Source organism: Tachyglossus aculeatus, chromosome 9 (assembly GCF_015852505.1).
Source record: "Tachyglossus aculeatus isolate mTacAcu1 chromosome 9, mTacAcu1.pri, whole genome shotgun sequence".
Taxonomy (NCBI): domain Eukaryota; kingdom Metazoa; phylum Chordata; class Mammalia; order Monotremata; family Tachyglossidae; genus Tachyglossus; species Tachyglossus aculeatus.
The window spans coordinates 55,501,804-55,520,049 of record NC_052074.1 but is presented as its reverse complement, the minus strand read 5'-3'; the positions used below and the strand labels follow the sequence as shown (position 1 = coordinate 55,520,049).

At 40.0% G+C, this 18,246-nt stretch overlaps 1 protein-coding gene across 3 annotated transcripts in view; it reads left to right on the top strand.

Annotated features, from left to right (window-relative positions):
- Positions 1 to 18,246, top strand: part of LOC119932180 (neurabin-1-like) — an 87,445-nt gene that overhangs the window by 64,548 nt on the left and 4,651 nt on the right. For 2 of the 3 annotated variants that reach the window (XM_038751124.1, XM_038751122.1), the window contains 6 exons: positions 4,640 to 4,828; positions 8,553 to 11,015; positions 14,740 to 14,990; positions 15,293 to 15,376; positions 16,424 to 16,604; positions 17,632 to 17,680. In XM_038751124.1, the coding sequence (XP_038607052.1) occupies positions 4,640 to 4,828; positions 8,553 to 8,720 (357 nt within the window). In that variant the 3' untranslated portion in view covers positions 8,721 to 11,015; positions 14,740 to 14,990; positions 15,293 to 15,376; positions 16,424 to 16,604; positions 17,632 to 17,680. The remainder of the gene's footprint in view (positions 1 to 4,639; positions 4,829 to 8,552; positions 11,016 to 14,739; positions 14,991 to 15,292; positions 15,377 to 16,423; positions 16,605 to 17,631; positions 17,681 to 18,246) is intronic. The other variant, XM_038751123.1, reaches the window with a different exon arrangement.

Sequence of the window (18,246 nt, the reverse complement as noted above, 5' to 3'; positions counted from 1 at the left end):
CATTATGTTTCAGTTATGGTCTGATGTTTGGGACCAGTACTAATTTACAGTATTATATTATTTTCTTAAACTGGGAATAATATCTGCATTGTGGATAGATGTCCAGCTAGTTCCTGGAGCATTGCCATTACCTAGTGATTCTTCTAGGTGAAGTATATCCAGTTCTAGAGGATTCCTTGGCCTGGTTTCCTAGAGTCCTCAACAGTTACGTCTTCATCCATATTAATCTCTCCAAAATTATGTTAAAATTTTATTTAGTTCGACAAGATAAATGTGTTGCTTGTGCTGTTATATTTTTCTCTTAAAGTTTCTAAACCACTGGCTTACAAAGGCCGGGGGGGGGGGGGGGGGGGGGGGTCACACATGGGTCCTCCATGATTCTGTTGGGAGGGAAGGTCCAGATCCAGAATAGGCCACCTTGGGTTTGGGGGGTGATTGGTCTGGAACAGGAACTGTAGTGAATATTCCAAAGTAATTTTAAAAAGGACTGATTTATTGTCTTTGGGGAAGGAAGAGTAGAAACATTACTCTGAAGGTTTGAATAAGGTCTGGGCAGGGATTTCACTGTTTATTATTATATTGTACTTTTCCATGTACTTAGTACAGTGCTCTGCACACAGTAAGCACTCAATAAGTACAATTAAATGAAAGGTACAAAGGCAAAATCTTGATAGCAAGTCTCTAGAATTTTGTCAGAAATTAACACGGAGGGTAAAATTGCTGAGTGGAACAGGATGAATGAAAGAGTATGATTTTTATATATTAGCACATTTCCACAAGGTGGAATCTTGCTTATGAGTTACTGAAAATATCACACAGTCATTTGATACAGTGCTACACAAGACACCTGAATATTGAAAATGCCCTTCTAGTGTTCTGAGAAGATTTGAAGTGTGTGCTTGCAAAATTCTTGAGTTAAATGGTGGTTATCCTCTGCTCATCTCACAGATGTGCCCCCTTGGGTTGGGAATATTATGCAGGTATTGATGCTGATTAAGTATTTGGTACTGATTTAACAGTTAAGGTAAAAATAAAAAACAAAGCCTCTTGTTTTGGTGGGTGTCACTCTTCTAAGTACAAATTACCTTTCATTTCACATACTCCCATAATGGTCTGCATAAATGCAAAGGTGAAGTGGTGCAGGTGACAGAAAATAATAGAAAACAACTCTATTTTCAGTAGACAGCCTAGACAGTATTCTTTGGGGAAGGAAGATTGAATGGAGCCTAGAGGGAACTAGTTTTTTGTGGTGGACTGTACATACTGTAGAATGGGAGGGTGTTAGAGGAGAAACCAGATATGTTGCCACAAGTTTTCCATAGGCAATCCACAAAGGGATAATCTCTTGGGGTCGGGGCAAATTGGAGAAAATTCCGTTCTCAGAAAACTGGTGTGCATGTTTTTTTAGTTTGGTTTCTAGGTATTAAAGGGTGTGATGTTGTCCAGCAGGTCTCATTACCCAAGACAGTATTAACAAGAAATCAGATCAACCAGAATTTGCAAATACTAGAGCTACAAAGTAAATTTTTAAATGCATCTTGAATACCATAAAGGATGCGGTTACATTTCTGTTTTCAAATGTGCAGCTATGGCACTATTTGCTGTGTTCTAAAACCTAAATGAGAAATGTTCTAATTGGAGTGCTTCACCCAGGAGGAAAAATAGCTAATGTCCAACAAATGCTAATCTAGGCTTTTTCTTTCTTTTTATTTATTTTCTTCTGTGAACCAGCAAGCCCCTGATGTAAATATTCACACTGAGTGATAAAACAGGGCTTATGTCTATTGAGGCCAACTGGGGTTTATAGAGTGTAAATTCCTTGAGGGCAGGAATCATGTCTACCAACTCTATTGTGTTGTTGTACTCTCCCAAGTGCTTAGTTCAGTGCTCTGCTCATAGTAAGCGCTCAATAAATATTACTGATTAATGGTTAGATATTAGTGGTATTATTGATGGTTATAGTTTTACTCGAGTTATTAGTGGTCATTCATTTTTCAATTACCGGTTTCTCCTATTTGGCAAAATTCAGTTTTTTAAAGGCTTTGATATTTGAGTCCTTTGCTGTATTAAAATTAACATTGAATAGGTTTCATCTTGTAAAGATTGAAATACATTGATTTTAAAATGTTACGACCTATTAAATGGTAATATTTTTTACCATACCATTTACTGGACATTTTAAAATGGTAGCACAGAAACTTCATTTATTTGTGCTTTGAAAAATTTCCGATGCAACCCATACGACGTCTTCCAGGGATTGAATTAAACACCAAATTGCTGTGTATCCTTTGAGTATTAAGGGAGTAGATGGCTTTGTAATCTAGAGTTGGAACTGTGATTATCAAGTTCAGCCTAAAACTTTTGGTCTGGACCGTTAGAATACTAGTTTTCTGTCTCTGCAAGGAGAAGGAAGATGCCACAACTTTTTTCGTTAGTGTCTCCTATTATGCCCTCAAAAGTTGATCACCTCTACTGCATTGTAGTGTCATGTTTGTAAATTAATAGGAATAGGAAAATTGAGCTCTTAGTCCAGAAATGCAGAAAATTTCTGTTCTGTTCTGCTAGAATGCATGTTTTCAGTATGCATTTTGGCTAGAACATGACAGGAGAATTAGGGAACATTCTTCTGTCAATACATAATGGTCTGGGTAAGTGTGACAGTCTTAGAAGGTAGTCTGTGTGCATGCCTGACACTGGGTAGGTACTATATATGTTGCCAACTTGTACTTCCCAAGCGCTTAGTACAGTGCTCTGCACACAGTAAGCGCTCAATAAATACGATTGATGACTACAGTGCCAGTTTTCCTGAATGTGAGGTTCTCTGAGAACCTAAGACCTGCTTCATGGGAGAACTGAATGTACAGTGGCACCCCACGACACTTCAAAACCAAATAATCCAGGGAAATATAGGTTCCTCTTAAGTTCCCAGTTCTTTTTAGAAAAAAGTTTCAGTGAATTATCTGGAATTTCAGCAAAAAATGTTGATAACCCGTCCTTCTGTGTCCCCCGTCTAGAGCAATATGGGGTTTTCCTATCCCCACACAGGGCTGGGGTGAAAATAATAATAGTAATAATAATAATAATAATAATAATAATAATAATAATAATAATAATAATAACAACAACAAGAAGGGTTCCCTGACTTCCTTAGTACCTCCACATAAGACCCCACTCTGACTGCACCCCAATTTAATTGGACTGCAAACCCCATTTTTACAGTACACTTACTAGGAAAAAAATTCAATATAATGAAAAATAATGTGCATTGGACAGAAATACGTACGGTACTATACAATAGTGACTGTTTTACTGACTGATTGTTCAGCTTGCATTAGCTGTTTTACAAGAGAAAAAATTAAGGCCACTATTGTCTTGTAAAAAAAATTGTGTAATTGAATGGTAAATGCAGATTAGAAATTTCAGTGCTTACTATGTGCCAAATATATGGCTAACAGAACAAGATTTAGAATGATAGGGTTTTTTTGGACTGAGGGAGGGAAGTTTTAGAAATGGTATGTTATTCCCCTTTCTAAACACCCAATCTCTTTGATCCCTGAGTCTTTCTTGGGCCTTTTACTAATTTGAATCAAAATTCATAAAAGCCACAAAAATGACTTCTAAGATGAAACAGTGACAAGCAGTCATTACAGTATATAAAATAGAAGTTATATCTCTGCCTGGGCCCTAGTACATGGATGGCTCTGGGAGGTTTGGACCGTGGAGCTGAATCATTAATGGGACAAAAAGATGAGAAAAGGAGCAGGAGAGATAATGGGAGAGGAAAGCAGAGTCTGCAGGGGAGGGGCCCTTGGGGAAATTCTAGTGGCCTAAAGAAGCAGCGTGGCCTAATGCAAAGAGCTCAGGCCTAGGAGTCCAGGGACCTGTGTTCTAATCCTGCCTCTCCCACTTGCCTCATGTGTGACTGCCCCCATGTCTGTTTCCTCATCTGTAAAATGAAGATTCAATACCTGGTCTTCCTCTTCCTTAGACTGTGAGCCCCACGTGGGACAGGCAAGGGGTCTGTCCTGATTATCTTTTACCTATCCCAAAGTGCTTAGTACACTGCAAATAGTGGAAAGATATACAAAAATCACAATAATGGTCATTGTTCAGTCATATTGTGTGCAGGTCCATGCTTTAACTTAGGTGCCATCCCAATGACTCCATTGACATTTTAAAAATTTAGTTAAAATAGAGTGAAATGCCAAAATTTAGTTTTTTCCACCAACTGGCAATTTGGGAAGGCAGTAAAGGCTTAATAAACTCTCCTAAGACTGACTTGGTGAGCTCCTGAAAACAAGGATAAACTTCTGGAATTCATAGTATCAATTAAAAGTATTTAAACTCTAAAGCCGAGGATAGGGGTCTTTTCTGTGGAGAGGGGTTTTTATTTTGTGGTGGTGTTTTTGTTTTTTAATCAAGTTTATATGTGAGTACTTCAAATATGTCAGTAATCGTATTAATATTTTCATTTCATTCATTTTACTCCTAATCCGAGTTTGGCTTTTATATGAATTATTGCCATGATTATTTGTGTCAAGAAATTGTGTTAAGAAATGCTCTACTTTTAACCAAACTAAAGATATCCTTCCCCTCCAGGTGTGATAATTTAGTCTAACTTACTTTCTTGGTCTGCTAGGCACTAGATGACGACTTCACAACCTCAGGGAAACAGAATCAGTGGCACAGCAGACCCATTTCTGAGTGGACAACACAACAAGTATGTCATTGGTTGATGGGAATGAATATGGAGCAGTACATTACGGAATTCACCGCAAAAAATATTGATGGGCAACAGCTGATGCTACTGGACAGTGACAAGTTGAAAGTAAGCTTTAATGTTGATTGCAACCACAAAAAATAATAATTCTAGATCCAGACAACTCAGCCCAAGTTTTGATGGGCTCCTGTGGAGCCCAGGTATAGAATAGTGCAAATTAAATGGCAACTTGGCCGTGCCACACAGGTCATTGTATTGATTTCTTTTAAAGGTCCTCTATTTCCTTTGCATTTCTAAATAGGTACTAGAAAGAACAGTTTCAGATCATTAGAGAAGCAGCATTGCCTAGTGGATAGAGCATGAGTTTAGGAGTCGGAAGGACCTGGGTTCTAATTCCGACTCCATCACTTGTCTGCCGTGTGACTTCAGGCAAGTCACTTCTCCGTGCCTCAGTTACCTCATCTGCAAAATGGGGATTGACTGTGAGTCCCATGTTGGGATAGGGGCTGTGTCCAACCTGATTAGTTTGTATCTACCCCAGCGCTTAGAACAGTGCTTGACACAGAGTAAGCACTTAACAAATACCATCATTGTTGTCATTGTTATTAGGACCGTTTGGTCAAACATTTTTCATTGTTGCTTTTTATGCAGTCAGTTTGCAGAATTCAGTTTTGATCAGGGTTACTTAATATCAGTAAACATGGTTTTTTAAAATGGCAGTTTATAGAGACAAAATAATCTTGGAGGAAAGTTACTTTATTTCGTTCTTGATCAAGAAAATATATATTTTAGACGTCAGATTGCACATGAGGTTTTAAATTTTAAATGTCATAAAATCAAGAACAAAAGGAGAGCTATCTTTTACTTTAGTTTTGATAATGCTTCACGAGAAGTACTTTAATTTCACCCCGGTCAGACAGATCAGAGAAATTTCACAGTGAATGTTTAGGGTTCATCTAAGAGTTTTGGGGGTTTTGCTTTTTTTTTCCTGGAAGTTTTGAGAATAAAACTTTGAAGGAGCTACCAAAGTTTTCCAACTGTCTCTGAAATGAAATCAAATGTTGCCATCTGCTGATTTAAAATAAAAAGCGCATTTAGGGCCTCTCAAACATAGTGCAGGACCACTCTATATGTATTATTTTGAAAACCTAGCCGATGACTATAGGATCATCATCATCATCAATCGTATTTATTGAGCGCTTACTGTGTGCAGAGCACTGTACTAAGCGCTTGGGAAGTACAAATTGGCAACATATAGAGACAGTCCTTACCCAACAGTGGGCTCACAGTCTAAAAGGGGGAGACAAAACCAAACATACTAACAAAATAAAATAAATAGCTAACAAAATAAATAGACTAACAAAATAAAATAAATCTGGATTTTAATTTTAAAATGTAGTCTTGATTTTTAAAGTGTAGTCTTCTTTCATTTTAGAATAATCTTAGACTCGAGAACTGAATATTACCTGTCATATGTAATATAGACACAGAAATAATTGGTTGTCTGCCCCAGATGCATAGTAGAAACAAAGATCAAGAATGTGGGGAGGGAGGAGCTGGTCTGAAATGAGATGAGTAACCCCTGGGCCCCAGAGAACATTTGGTTCCTCCCAGCCTGGGCTCCAACTGGGCAGCTGGGGTGGAAACTTTAAGACATTTACAAAAAGCCAAGACACATCTAATCTCCTTCCTTGCCGTGAATCGTATGAGCTGCTTCTAGGATTATTCATTAGAATGTGAAAAAGTGGGAAAAGGAAGCCTCCTGTCTTGCTCTAGGATTCTTCTCCCCCTAACTCCCCTCCCTCTGTTCTCTGCATTTCTGAATACTAGTGGGTGATTAAATGAAAAGCACCCCCCAGTAAGTACGTGAGGGTTTGTGGACAAAGTTATGTTTAGTTGAATATTTGATAATGCATATTAATTACAGCAGCTCAGTGGCTCAGTGGAAAGAGCCCGGGCTTTGGAGTCAGAGGTCATGGGTTCAAATCCCGACTCCACCAACTGTCAGCTGTGTGACGTTGGGCAAGTCACTTAACTTCTCTGGGCCTCAGTTACCTCATCTGTAAAATGGGGATTAAGACTGAGAGCCCCCCGTGGGACAACCTGATCACCTTGTAACCTACCCAGCGCTTAGAACAGTGCTTTGCACATAGTAAGCGCTTAATAAATGCCATCATCATTATTATTATTATTATTGCCTTTTCCCAGTGAATGGCTTTTCCCTAAAATGTTTAAGCTGCACCCACACTTAGGAAAATAAAAACCAGGAATTACGTAATTGCCTATGAAGTTAACCCAAAACAGTGAGTATAATATAGAGAAATGAGTTCATTCATTCAATCGTATTTCATTCATTCATTCAATCGTATTTCATTCATTCAGTCAGTCATATTTTTTGAGCACTTACTGTGTGCAGAGCACTGTACTAAGCGCTTGAATCTATTTTAAGTCTTGTGGGGGGTTTTTTAATAGTGTATTTGTTAAGCTGTTACCACGTGCCAGGCACCGTCCTAGACACTGGGGTATATTCAAGCTAATCTGGTTGGATAAAGTCCATGTCCCACGTTGGGCTCACAGTCTTAATCCTCATTTTACAGATGAGGTAACAAGCACAGAGAAGTTAAAAGACTTGCCCAAGGTCACACAGCAGGCAAGTGGTGGAGCTGGGATTAGAACCCAGGTCCTTCTGACGCCCAGGCCCATGCTCTATCCACTAGGCCACACTGCTTCTCACGTGCCTGTTCAGCCCCATTGCTTGCTTTATTTGGAAGGTGGTTCCATAGGGATCATATTTTTAATGTGCACCAGCATTAGGTGGCGAAAAACTGATCTCATATAAATCAATGAAAAATGAAGCTAGAAATAGGGTTTAGACATATGTAGAAGATAACTCAACCTCAGGCGTTTCGAATTGTGACATTTAACAAGTTTTAAAGTTTGTATTCTATTTCATCTTTACGTTTCACTTTTGATTATACAGTACTGTCCTTTATCATTCTTTGGCTTCAGGGTAAGAGGTGTGTGGAAGCTGCGGGGAAATGTGGAGCCAATTTTACAAGCTGTGATGCAGTAGGGGGTGAAAAGGGTTAGAGGGAAAGTTTAATGAAGTCTGGAAATTTCCCAGATCATTAGGGAGGGTGGACCACAGCCATTTTAAAGTCAGCTTCCCTGTGATAGAAGCCTCCCTTGACCCAAAATCAATTAAGGTAGCTATATTACTCAGCTGTGTTTAATTGTTCAAACAATTCTGGGTGATTTTAGTAAAAATAAGGTATTCCACTTTAAAACCAACCTCTCCCCCTCTTATATCGTAATATTGTTCCTATAAGAAAATTGGGACTAATACATGATTTGACTTGAGACCTGGTTTTCAGAAACCAATTACATCCTGTGGTTATCCCAGCTTTCCATACAGTGCTTTGACCCAAAGAAGCACTAAAGGACATTATTATTATTATCTTCAGTCTGATGACTGCTTGTCCAGTACTGGTCTATTTTTCATGGTTTTGGTGTCAAGTCCTCGGCCTCTTCCCAAATGACTTCAATCCCCAAGTGATTATAGAATTTTCAACTCTAAAGAGAAGCCAGTGCTTTGTTATGTCATGTTAGAAGGGCTCCTTGTCTGAAGATTTCTTTTGAAATCTTTTGAAAAGGCACAGGTATCTTCCAGCGCACACTGTAAAGTGCTAGTAGTGAGTACATCTCACCCTCATGAAGCAGTCTGTTCTTTACAGAGTGTCGTGTGGGAGGTTCACTTGAACATTTTATTATGTAGAATGTAAAAAAAATGTGTCTGTCTATCCAAGTAATGAATTCAATTTTTTTTCAAAAGACCCTGGGAGTTGCCAGCCAAAACGATCGATCTTCAATAAAGAAGAAAATAAAGGATATGAAAAAAACGCAAGAGAAACTGGAAAAACAAAAAGAAAAAGTTCAGAAGAGAGAAAGAGAAGTTCGGAGAGGTGGCAAGATGATAGCCACAGTAGAATCTAACTGCTAAAATACTGATTTTATTCTAGGTTAGACTTACTTCAACTCGAAGAAGTGCAACAAATTGTAAATAATTGTACAATTTGAAAATGTGCAACCATTTAACATGGTAGTTTTTTTTTTAATTTACTTTTTAATTTCAAAACTTCCTCAAAGATTATTTTGGTTTAGATATTGAATGTACCTGTACTGATAGATAATTTAACTTCATTTTTAAGTGTTGTGTTTGCTTTAGATTTAAAATTTAAAAATATCGTTCTCCCTGAAATCTCCACTGAAATCTCCACTGTAAAACTGCTGGTCTAATACTATGATTTTTTTTTTTTAACTTCCACTCAACTGGCATTTTGGTATTTTGCCTGTAGTAGGAAGTTGAAACCAATACAGGGATATTAAGAATATTCTGCTAATAAGAAAGAGTTGTGGCAACCTGTTGATACCCATTTTCACTAATTTCAATGCTGTGCGGTGAAATTCAAAGAAAACATTAATGCCAAGTTTATTAAAAAGGAAGAGCATGTCACTTGCAAACTTAATTGAATTCAGCATGTTGCTCTGTTCAGAACGTTGTTCTAGCAGTGGTCCATCTTGAATTCAAAACCTCATTTAGAAATATGTTGATTTTTTGAATTCCATTTGTTGCATCTTATTCCAAAATATTACTTGAAGTAGTTTGCACATAAACTACTTATGCTAAGCATAAAAACACTAAATTCTCTGTAAGCTGCACTCTATGGTGTTGGAACAGGGTTTAAGACCTATAAATAAATGATCAACTTTATACGTATTTTTCTTATAGTACATAGTTTTATAGTTTTATGAGTAAGACCAGTTTTGCAATGTGTGTTTTCTTCTCTTTTCTACTCACTACAATACAAGACTTTGGGGACCAAATCTATATTTTTGCTAATTTTAAATGCTGTTTTTCAGGCTTCCAAAGTACCAAGATGAGAATTGCAAGAAAAATTGATCAATGAAATCCTGGACTTGTGTATCGTATTAAATTGTTAAATTGTAGATGTAGCTATAGATATAGACTTTCTTTTAAAGGAGGATTTGATTCTGAGCAAAGTTTAGGTCAGGTTGCAAGAACACTTTGTGGAGTTTCGGTAATATCATGCATATTATTAACTAGCTAGATCAGGTTGTAAAACGTGTGTTTTGGTAATAACATCATTCATTTTTCTCACTAGCTAGAAATGGTAATGCAATGGTTAATCCTTCCCTTAATTTATGTGCTTATTTTCAGGGCAGTGATGTTAGAAGGAAAAGTGTTAAGTACCAAATGAAAGGGGAAGTGGTAGGATCTTGAAACTTTGAAGAGTTAGAATATTCCAATTATGTGGACCAATTTCTCCTTTAAATATTTGAATTAACTAAATGTTTTGTTGAATTTGTATTAAATGGATAATAATTTCACATCTAACATTTCCTCAAGTGTCGTTTGTAAGAAAATGCCCAGGTTCCTGCTTTTGAAGCCCAGCAAAAGACGGTTGTATACAGTTTGAGCTGTACCACAGGAGGGAAGTTCTCCAAAGGCATTCATGTGTACCAAATGATCATTTGTGCCGTACCCTCTGCCTCCCTAAAGGATCTGAGTCATGAAGTGTAGCAACTGCTAGGGTTTTATGACCCCCCTTTCGTCTGGTATAGCTCAGCAACACCAAATCTCTTCTTCTCATTTCCTTTTCAGCCATCTGGAGCGAAAGGATGTGCCGCTTGATCTGTATACCCAGTCCAAAGGACACCCCAGTGCTGTATGGCTTCTTGTTTGTTTGTCAAATCCATGTCTGTTCACTTCGTTAGGGAATATTAATGTTCCCTCAATATGTGTTCATTATGGTGTTTATTATGCTCCGAGAAAATCATTGCAAGCAACACCATTTGAGACCTAAAGCCAAAACAAAGATTAAAGAAATTTTGAAGCTCCTATGAGATTTTTTAAAATTGGTCATTAAGGGAAGGTACAGATCTCCAGAGTTCGGTTTATCTTCTAGCCTTATACCTGAATTAATATTTATTCAGTTCTGCCTCTGTATTTATGTACTGCAGCATAACTAACTTTATCCCCAATACCTAGAGCAGACCTTTGGACAGGGTGGGCACCCATCAAACACTGACCGACAGCCATATGAGCATTAATCTGGAGCAGGATACGTTCTTTTGACGAGTCTCAAAGAATTAAGAGGGGGCTGCTTGGGAGAGTGATTGGAAAATTATTCTGGTTCCTCTTAACCTTTACAGTTCCTGGACTTCATATTTCCGGTTCTCCGGCAGCAAGGTCACATACCCGGATGGACCACAGGTAAGGACCCTCTGTCACTTTGGAGCCCCATCAGGGTTTAGCATCAGGATTAAATGGGGCCGCACCTTACAGGCTGTTAGATCTGAGTTTTTGTTTTATGGTGGTGGAGAGAGTGGGATCATTGTATTGGGAAAGTGCTTACAATTTATTTCAAGTTCTTGCTAAATCAGAAATTATCAACGGTATTTAAGAGCTTACTGTGACCAGAGTACTAAACTAAATGCGATAGAGTTGGTAGGCACAATGCCTGCCCTCAACTTTACAGTCTATTGCGGGAGACGGACAGTAAAGCAAATTGCATAGGCGGGAGGTGATAGAGTTTAAGGATGTGAACTTGGGAGTCAGAGGTCAAGGGTTCTAATCCCGGCTCCGCCACTTATTGGCTCTGTGGCTTTGGGCAAGTCACTTCACTTTTCTGTGCCTCAGTTACCTCATCTGTAAAATGGGGATTAAGATTGTGAGCCCCACGTGGGACAACCTGATCACCTTGTGCCCCCCCAGTGCTTAGAACAGTGCTTGGCACATAGCACTTAACAAATGCCAATATTATTACTATTATTATTATTTTCTAGACTGTGAGCCCACTGTTGGGTAGTGACCGTCTCTATATGTTGCCAACTTGTACTTCCCAAGCGCTTAGTACAGTGCTCTGCGCACAGTAAGCGCTCAATAAATACGATTGATTGAATGAATGAATGAATGTGAACCTAAGTGCTGTGAGGCTGGGGTGGTGTAGCAGAAGGGAGGGACAATACAGAGGGCAAATGAAGTTAGGGATTGCCACTTGAATATACAATTTTAGTCATAGTACTTAAGTGCTTACTGTGTTCAGAGCACTGTACTAAGCGTTGGAAGCAAATACACAGTAGGGGTTTTGAAGATAGGGATAGTGGTGGTCTGTCAGATACGAAGTTGGAGTTTCAGGCAAGAGCTCAAGGTCCAGTAAGTAGTTTGGCCATAGGGCAGTGAAGTAGGCGGGCTGATAGTGGGGGAATAGCCAGGTTAACTAGGAGTGGAGACAGCTGATTTGTCTCATAAGCAGATTTAAGGAGTTGCTGTTTGATGTGGAATTCAATGAGCAGCCATTGGAAGCTTTTAAGGAATGGGGAGGTGTACTCAGAATTTTTTTTTCTTTTTTTAAACTGATCTGGTAGCGTGTTTGATCAATCTTAGTTCAAGTGCTTGGGAGAGTACAGTGTAACAGAACTGGTAGACATGTTTCTTTGTACAGGAGGGAATTTAATAATAATAATAATAATAATAACGGCATTTGTTAAGCGCTTACTATGTGCAAAGCACTGTTCTAAGCGCTGGGGGGATACAAGGTGATCAGGTTGTCCCACGTGGGGCTCACAGTCTTAACCCCCATTTTACAGATGAGGTAACTGAGGCTCAGAGAAAATAAGTGACTTGCCCAAGGTCACACAGCAGACATGTGGCGGAGCTGGGATTCGAACCCATGACCTCTGACTCCAAAGCCCGTGCTCTTTCCACTGAGCCACGCTAAGGATTGGATGAGGGAGAAGCTGGAGGCAGGGAGGTCAGCAAGGAGGCTAATACAGTAGTCGAGGTGGGATGTGACAACAACCTGGACCAGTGTGGTAGCGGTTTGGAGAGGAAGAGGTGGATTCTAGAGATGATGTGAAGGTAGAACTGATAGGATTTGCTAACACTGAATATGTGAGTTGAGTGAGAGAGATGAATCAAGGATAATACCAAAGTCATGGGCTTGGGAGACTGGGAGAATAGTGTCTACAGTGATGGAAGAGATGGTATTTTTTGAGCACTTTTTGTGTGCAGAGCACTGTTCCAAGAGCCTGGGAGAGCACAATACAATGTTGTGGATAGGCATGGTCCCTGCACCTCAAGGAGCTTACAGGAGACAGACATTATCAGCAGATAGTGAAAATGGCAGGGTATAAGGATAGATCCCTAAGTGTTGGGAGGTTGTGGGTGGGGAGAATGACAAAGTGCTTATGGGGTACAGACCCAAGTGCATAGAAACGCAGAAGGGAAGGCAGATAGGCTGGGAAAATCGGGAAAGGTTTCTCGGCAGAGAGATGGTTGTATTTAATGGAAGGACAGGGTTTGGGGTAGGGTACCTGAGGCATTCAGTTTTTGGACATGCCAAGTTTGAGGTGTCAGCTGGACATTCAGGTAGAGATGGATCTCTTGGAGGCGGAAGAAAATGCAAGACTGCATAGAAGGCTAGAGGTCGGAGCTGGAGGCGTTAGAAACTTTTCCCCACCTGCTTTCACCTTAAAATCTATTTCAACACATTTTACACAACACTCACACAACTCCGCCCCTGCTAATATTGGCATGAAAAGCCATGCTTGACCACAATGAATATCAAAGGCAGCAAAGCAGGGCAGGAAAATGGCAGCCATAATAATAATAATAATAATAATGATGACATTTGTTAAGCGCTTACTATGTGCAAAGCACTGTTCTAAGCGCTGGGGAGGATACAAGGTGATCGGATTGTCCCATGTGGGGCTCACAGTCTTAATCCCCATTTTATAGATGAGGTAACTGAGGCCCAGAGAAGTGAAGTGACTTGCCCAAAGTCACACAGCTGACAAAAGGCGGAGCGGGGATTTGAACCCATGACCTCTGACTCCAAAGCCCGGGCTCTTTCCACTGAGCCATGCTGCTTCTCTTGCGAAGGAGCTATTAATAAGAGGATGCACTCAGGCTTGGTCTAAGTCCTGGTAATAAGCCCTTTTAGGAATTATAACTCATCTGTGCCTTTTGCATCAAGTTGCAGCCAGGAATGGAGGCAGGGCTGGCGCTGCTGACTCAGTCAAGGAAGAGCTGCAATGGGGAGAAGTACGGGCGGCCACTTCCACCTGTCCGCGTCCCGTGTGTCTATGTAACCTAGTGCTACGATTGGGGGAGGCGATACCAGGGTCGATCGATAATTATCATAATTGATATTTATCAATTATAATTATATGATAATTATATGATAATTATTACAATTAGTGTAATTATAATCATATCAATTATAGTTATATTAATTATAATTATCAATTATGGCTCTTCTCCCCACCCCGTGCCCCCCATAATGCTGCCTGGGGCACAGACCTTCAAAGGGGGAGAAGCAGGGAATAAATATGCTACAAGAAAACCATCTGCTGGCAAAGACCCCGGCATGGACACACTTACGGTAGCATTTCCCTTTTGCACCCTGGGACTAGGATCAACCTTGTATCTAACCCAGCACTTAGAACAGTGCTCGGCACATAGTAAGCGCTTAACAACATCATAATAACATCATTATTATCGTTATTAGGACTAAGCCCGTTCAAGGCAGGAATCAAAAGTTGGAAGGCCACATTCAAGTTGTCAGTCTGTAACCTCAATGCTAAATTCCGAAATGCCCTCTGTTAGTTCCTCCTTCGCAACGGACCTGTCATTTGACGAAGCTGGTGGCTGCCGTGTTTGCTTTTTCCCCTTTCCTACAAGTGGAGGGTGGCAATGGAAGTTGCTTGTAAGAGAAAGAAGCCTGACTGTTGGCTTAAGATGAAAGATTTAAAAAAAGATCTATTCAGATCCATATGGTTCAGTGCTCCTCGCTCAGCAGGACAGGGGGGAAAGCAGGTCCCTCCTTCAAGAGCAGCCACTCACCAATCTATGTGGAAGCATTTTGAGCCAGAGGTACCTCCTGAAAAGATGCTTAAGAAATCAGGTCGTTTCATTTTTTATTTTTTTTTTGTAGGCCATCACATCCAACCTCTCCACCTGCTCAACTACGAAAACAGACCCTCGTTGCCCCAATGCCGAGAAGAAATCTGGAAGGGCCTCAAGTGAGGGACAAGGGTTGCTCACTGTCTGCACCCTGGCTCAGGGGAGAACTTGATCGATGAGGTTTCTGCTCAAGAAGTCCCCTCTCTCCCCAACCCTTCCTGAAGCCACATCTCAGCTTGAAGCTTTGGGCTAGAGAGCAGATGAGCACTACAGGAGCAGATGGTGGGTGCATCCCATCTCCCCTTCTTGAGTTGGGCTGGGGAGGAGCGGCAGAGTGGAACATTATTTCAATCCCTTCCCTTCCTGCCCTTCAACTGTCATTGTACGTCTGCCTCAGCCTCTGGGCTATGAAGACTCGGCAGCCAGGGCTTCCTGCACAACGCAGATGGCCGCTTGGGCAAAGCCAAAAAGCCACAAAAATAGTCCAAGCCTGCAGGTGGGATTTTAAATGATCAAATGACAAAAAATTTGCCATTCTTTCCACAATTTCTCATTTTTATGCTTTTCTCTCATTTCTCTCTTAGCTGCACTCTCTTTTGACCTGCGCGCTCTACTGCCTAGAAAGCAAGATCAGTTCCGACCATTACGTCCAAGTTCCTGATCTCAAGGTAACAAAGCACTTCATTTGAGCTTGAGTATTAAGTGAGCTAAGATTTTTTTGCACATGTATTGTGTGCCTACTAAATGGAGTTATTCTGTTGAAGTGATAAACCTGGATACATCCCTTTTGTTTTGATACAAACCGGGTCATACTGATTTTGAAAGCTCAGTGCATAATTAGCCTATCAGTGGTGTTTGAGTGCTTACTGTGTGCAGAGCACTGTACTAAGTGCTTGGGAACGTACAAAACAACGTAGTTGGTAGATCCATTCCTTGCCCACCAGGAGTTTCCAGCGCTTAGAACAGTACTTTGCACATAGTAAGCGCTTAACAAATACCGTCATTATTATTATTATTTATAGTCTAGAGGGGAAGACGGACGTTATTACAGATGGCGACACAAGTGCTGTGGGGCTGAGGGTGGGGTGAATAGCAAGTGCTTAAAGGGTGCAGATTTAAGCACAAGGGTGATGCAGAAGGGAAAGGGACTAGGGGAAAATGAGGGCTTAATTGGGGAAAGCCTCTTCGAGATGAGATTTTAATGACTTCGATGAATTTCCTTCTATTTAATGATATCCTTGAAGGTGAAAAGTTATTTTTAGATTAGGTATCAGGCCAGGCCTGCCAAGCCCCTTTGACTGGGGCAGTTTACTTGCTGCCACCACTCTGGATTTTAAATCAGGAGTCTTGCCCCCTCTCCACCGCCCACCCACACAACACAACACTCCCTATTGCTACTTTTGTTTAGGGGTCAGGACTCAACCAAAACTGCACACATACCTCTGTCCTTTCCCCACAGTCTGTATTAGATCTTCACACTGAAAGTATTTCTAGACATAGGAAGGGGAATGGGTAGAAGTGGTTTTATAGCATTAATCACTTTATGTACCAAGCAAGCTTTGAGGTAGACCCCCTTCAGGTCTCAATCTAAGAGGTAGGGAAAGTAGGCACCTTATCCACATTTTACAGGGGAAGAAACTGGGGCAGAGTGGCTTACCCAAGGTCACACGGAACCCAGGTCTCCTGATTGCCAAGTCTCTTGCTCTTTCCACTAGGCCACAGACACTCAGCTCAGGGAAAGTGGATTGGATTGGATTGGGAAAATAGAAGTTGGATGAACAGTTGGGGGCAAGCAATGCCTGTCTTTGGCCCGCATCATTTGGAAGAAAGAGAACATTTCTGAGCTTGCTGTCTCACATTCTTACCTCTATTAGATTCCATTCAAACAGTCACGAGGTAAGTGCCAGTCCAGGGTAGCAGGAATTTTACTTCCTGACTTGAGTAAATGTTTTTTTCAAGCAAAGCAAATTTACCTTGAAAATTTTTTTTTGTTTTTTTTAAGTTAAAACCATGATTCAACTTTTATTTTTGTGTAGAAAATACTTTATAAAAACACATTGCACACGTCCATTTTAGCATCTCACTTAAGCAGAAATTAAATTTCACAGTGCAAGATGATGATCACTAGGTAAAAATCCAGCAGTGTAACCCAGTGTTCCTATCAGCACAGAGTGAAGACAAATCGCTCTTAAAATACTTTGAATTTTCTTGTTTGCTAGCCTAGGTTACTAAACATTGACAGTGTCCTAAATTCTAGTTAAAAACTCTACTAAATGGAATTAGTCTATTAATGTGTTTGAAGTGATAAACCTGGATGTATCAGCTTTGTTTTGATACAAACCGATTTTGAAAGCTAAGTGCATAATCATTCCCCTTAAATAAATCAAATATTACTCAACACAATTTAGTTCATGGCAGAAACATATCATGTTTTCATTTTAAAATTATCTATCAGTAAGGAGGTAGGTATGCTAGAGAACATGATTTCCTTGCGATAAAGTAATTTTATTAGAAGCTAATCCAATTATAGCCTCAAATCCCCTTTAAAGATTGCTAATGTTTCTCAGCTGTGTGACTAGAGGTCAAACTTTTCTTTCTAACTGTTGCTTGCCAATAGTTTCACTTTGGCCACTCAGTCCTTACTCTACCCAACTTAAACACTTTTAGGGAATTGATTAGCATGTTTGGAAAGGTCCCAAAATGTTATCCTCCCTAATTTATGGTGGAAGGAAAAGTGAACAAATGATAGGGCTCCCAAAATGGAAACCTAAATTGTTTCAGCTCTGGGGAGGGCCGAGAGTCTTAAATCATTCCACCACTGAAAGACTTTAACACTGTGATTAGTAGGCCCTTAACGTACCATCTAAATCATTATTTTTTCAAAGCAAAGGGGTGAGAGTTTATTTGTTGATTATCTTTTTAGACACTGATTTGTTGGCATATGCTGTCAATTCCTCAGTACAAGCCATAAGGTAAGCAGAACAGATTGATGGGAATATGAATGAATATGCCTAGGGAAAAATACACTTGGTGATGTATTAGTTTGCAGAGTAAAGTACCCACAACCGGAGCACTAGACAGTTAAACAGAAACTAGTTGTTCCCTCTCACTCCAAAATAGTGTGGATTTTTTTTTTTTTAGCTTCTAAGTTAAGAAGAACTTTTCTTCTGCTTTCAAGAAGTCAGTGTAGGTTTTCTAACAGGGGCAGAGGATTCCCCAGCAGGGTGCTAACAGAAAAGGCAGTCAAGGTTGAAGGCAGATAGAGCAGAAGTTATGTTCTTGTCTTTCTCTTTGTGGGAGAGGAAGCCCCTCACCACACTGTTCAAATATTGTGAGCATTTCACGTTTCTCCTTTTGTGTAGAGGTCCAATTCTAGTTTGTGAAGCTGGAATTTTCTACTTGGTAAAGGTAAAGTTTTGAATAGGGGACCTCAGCTTTTACCCATTAAACATGGAAATTAAAGGCATGTCCCTTGGTGGATTACAATCCAAGTCAATCAATGGTATTTGCTAAGCACTTGGGAGAATACAACAGAATC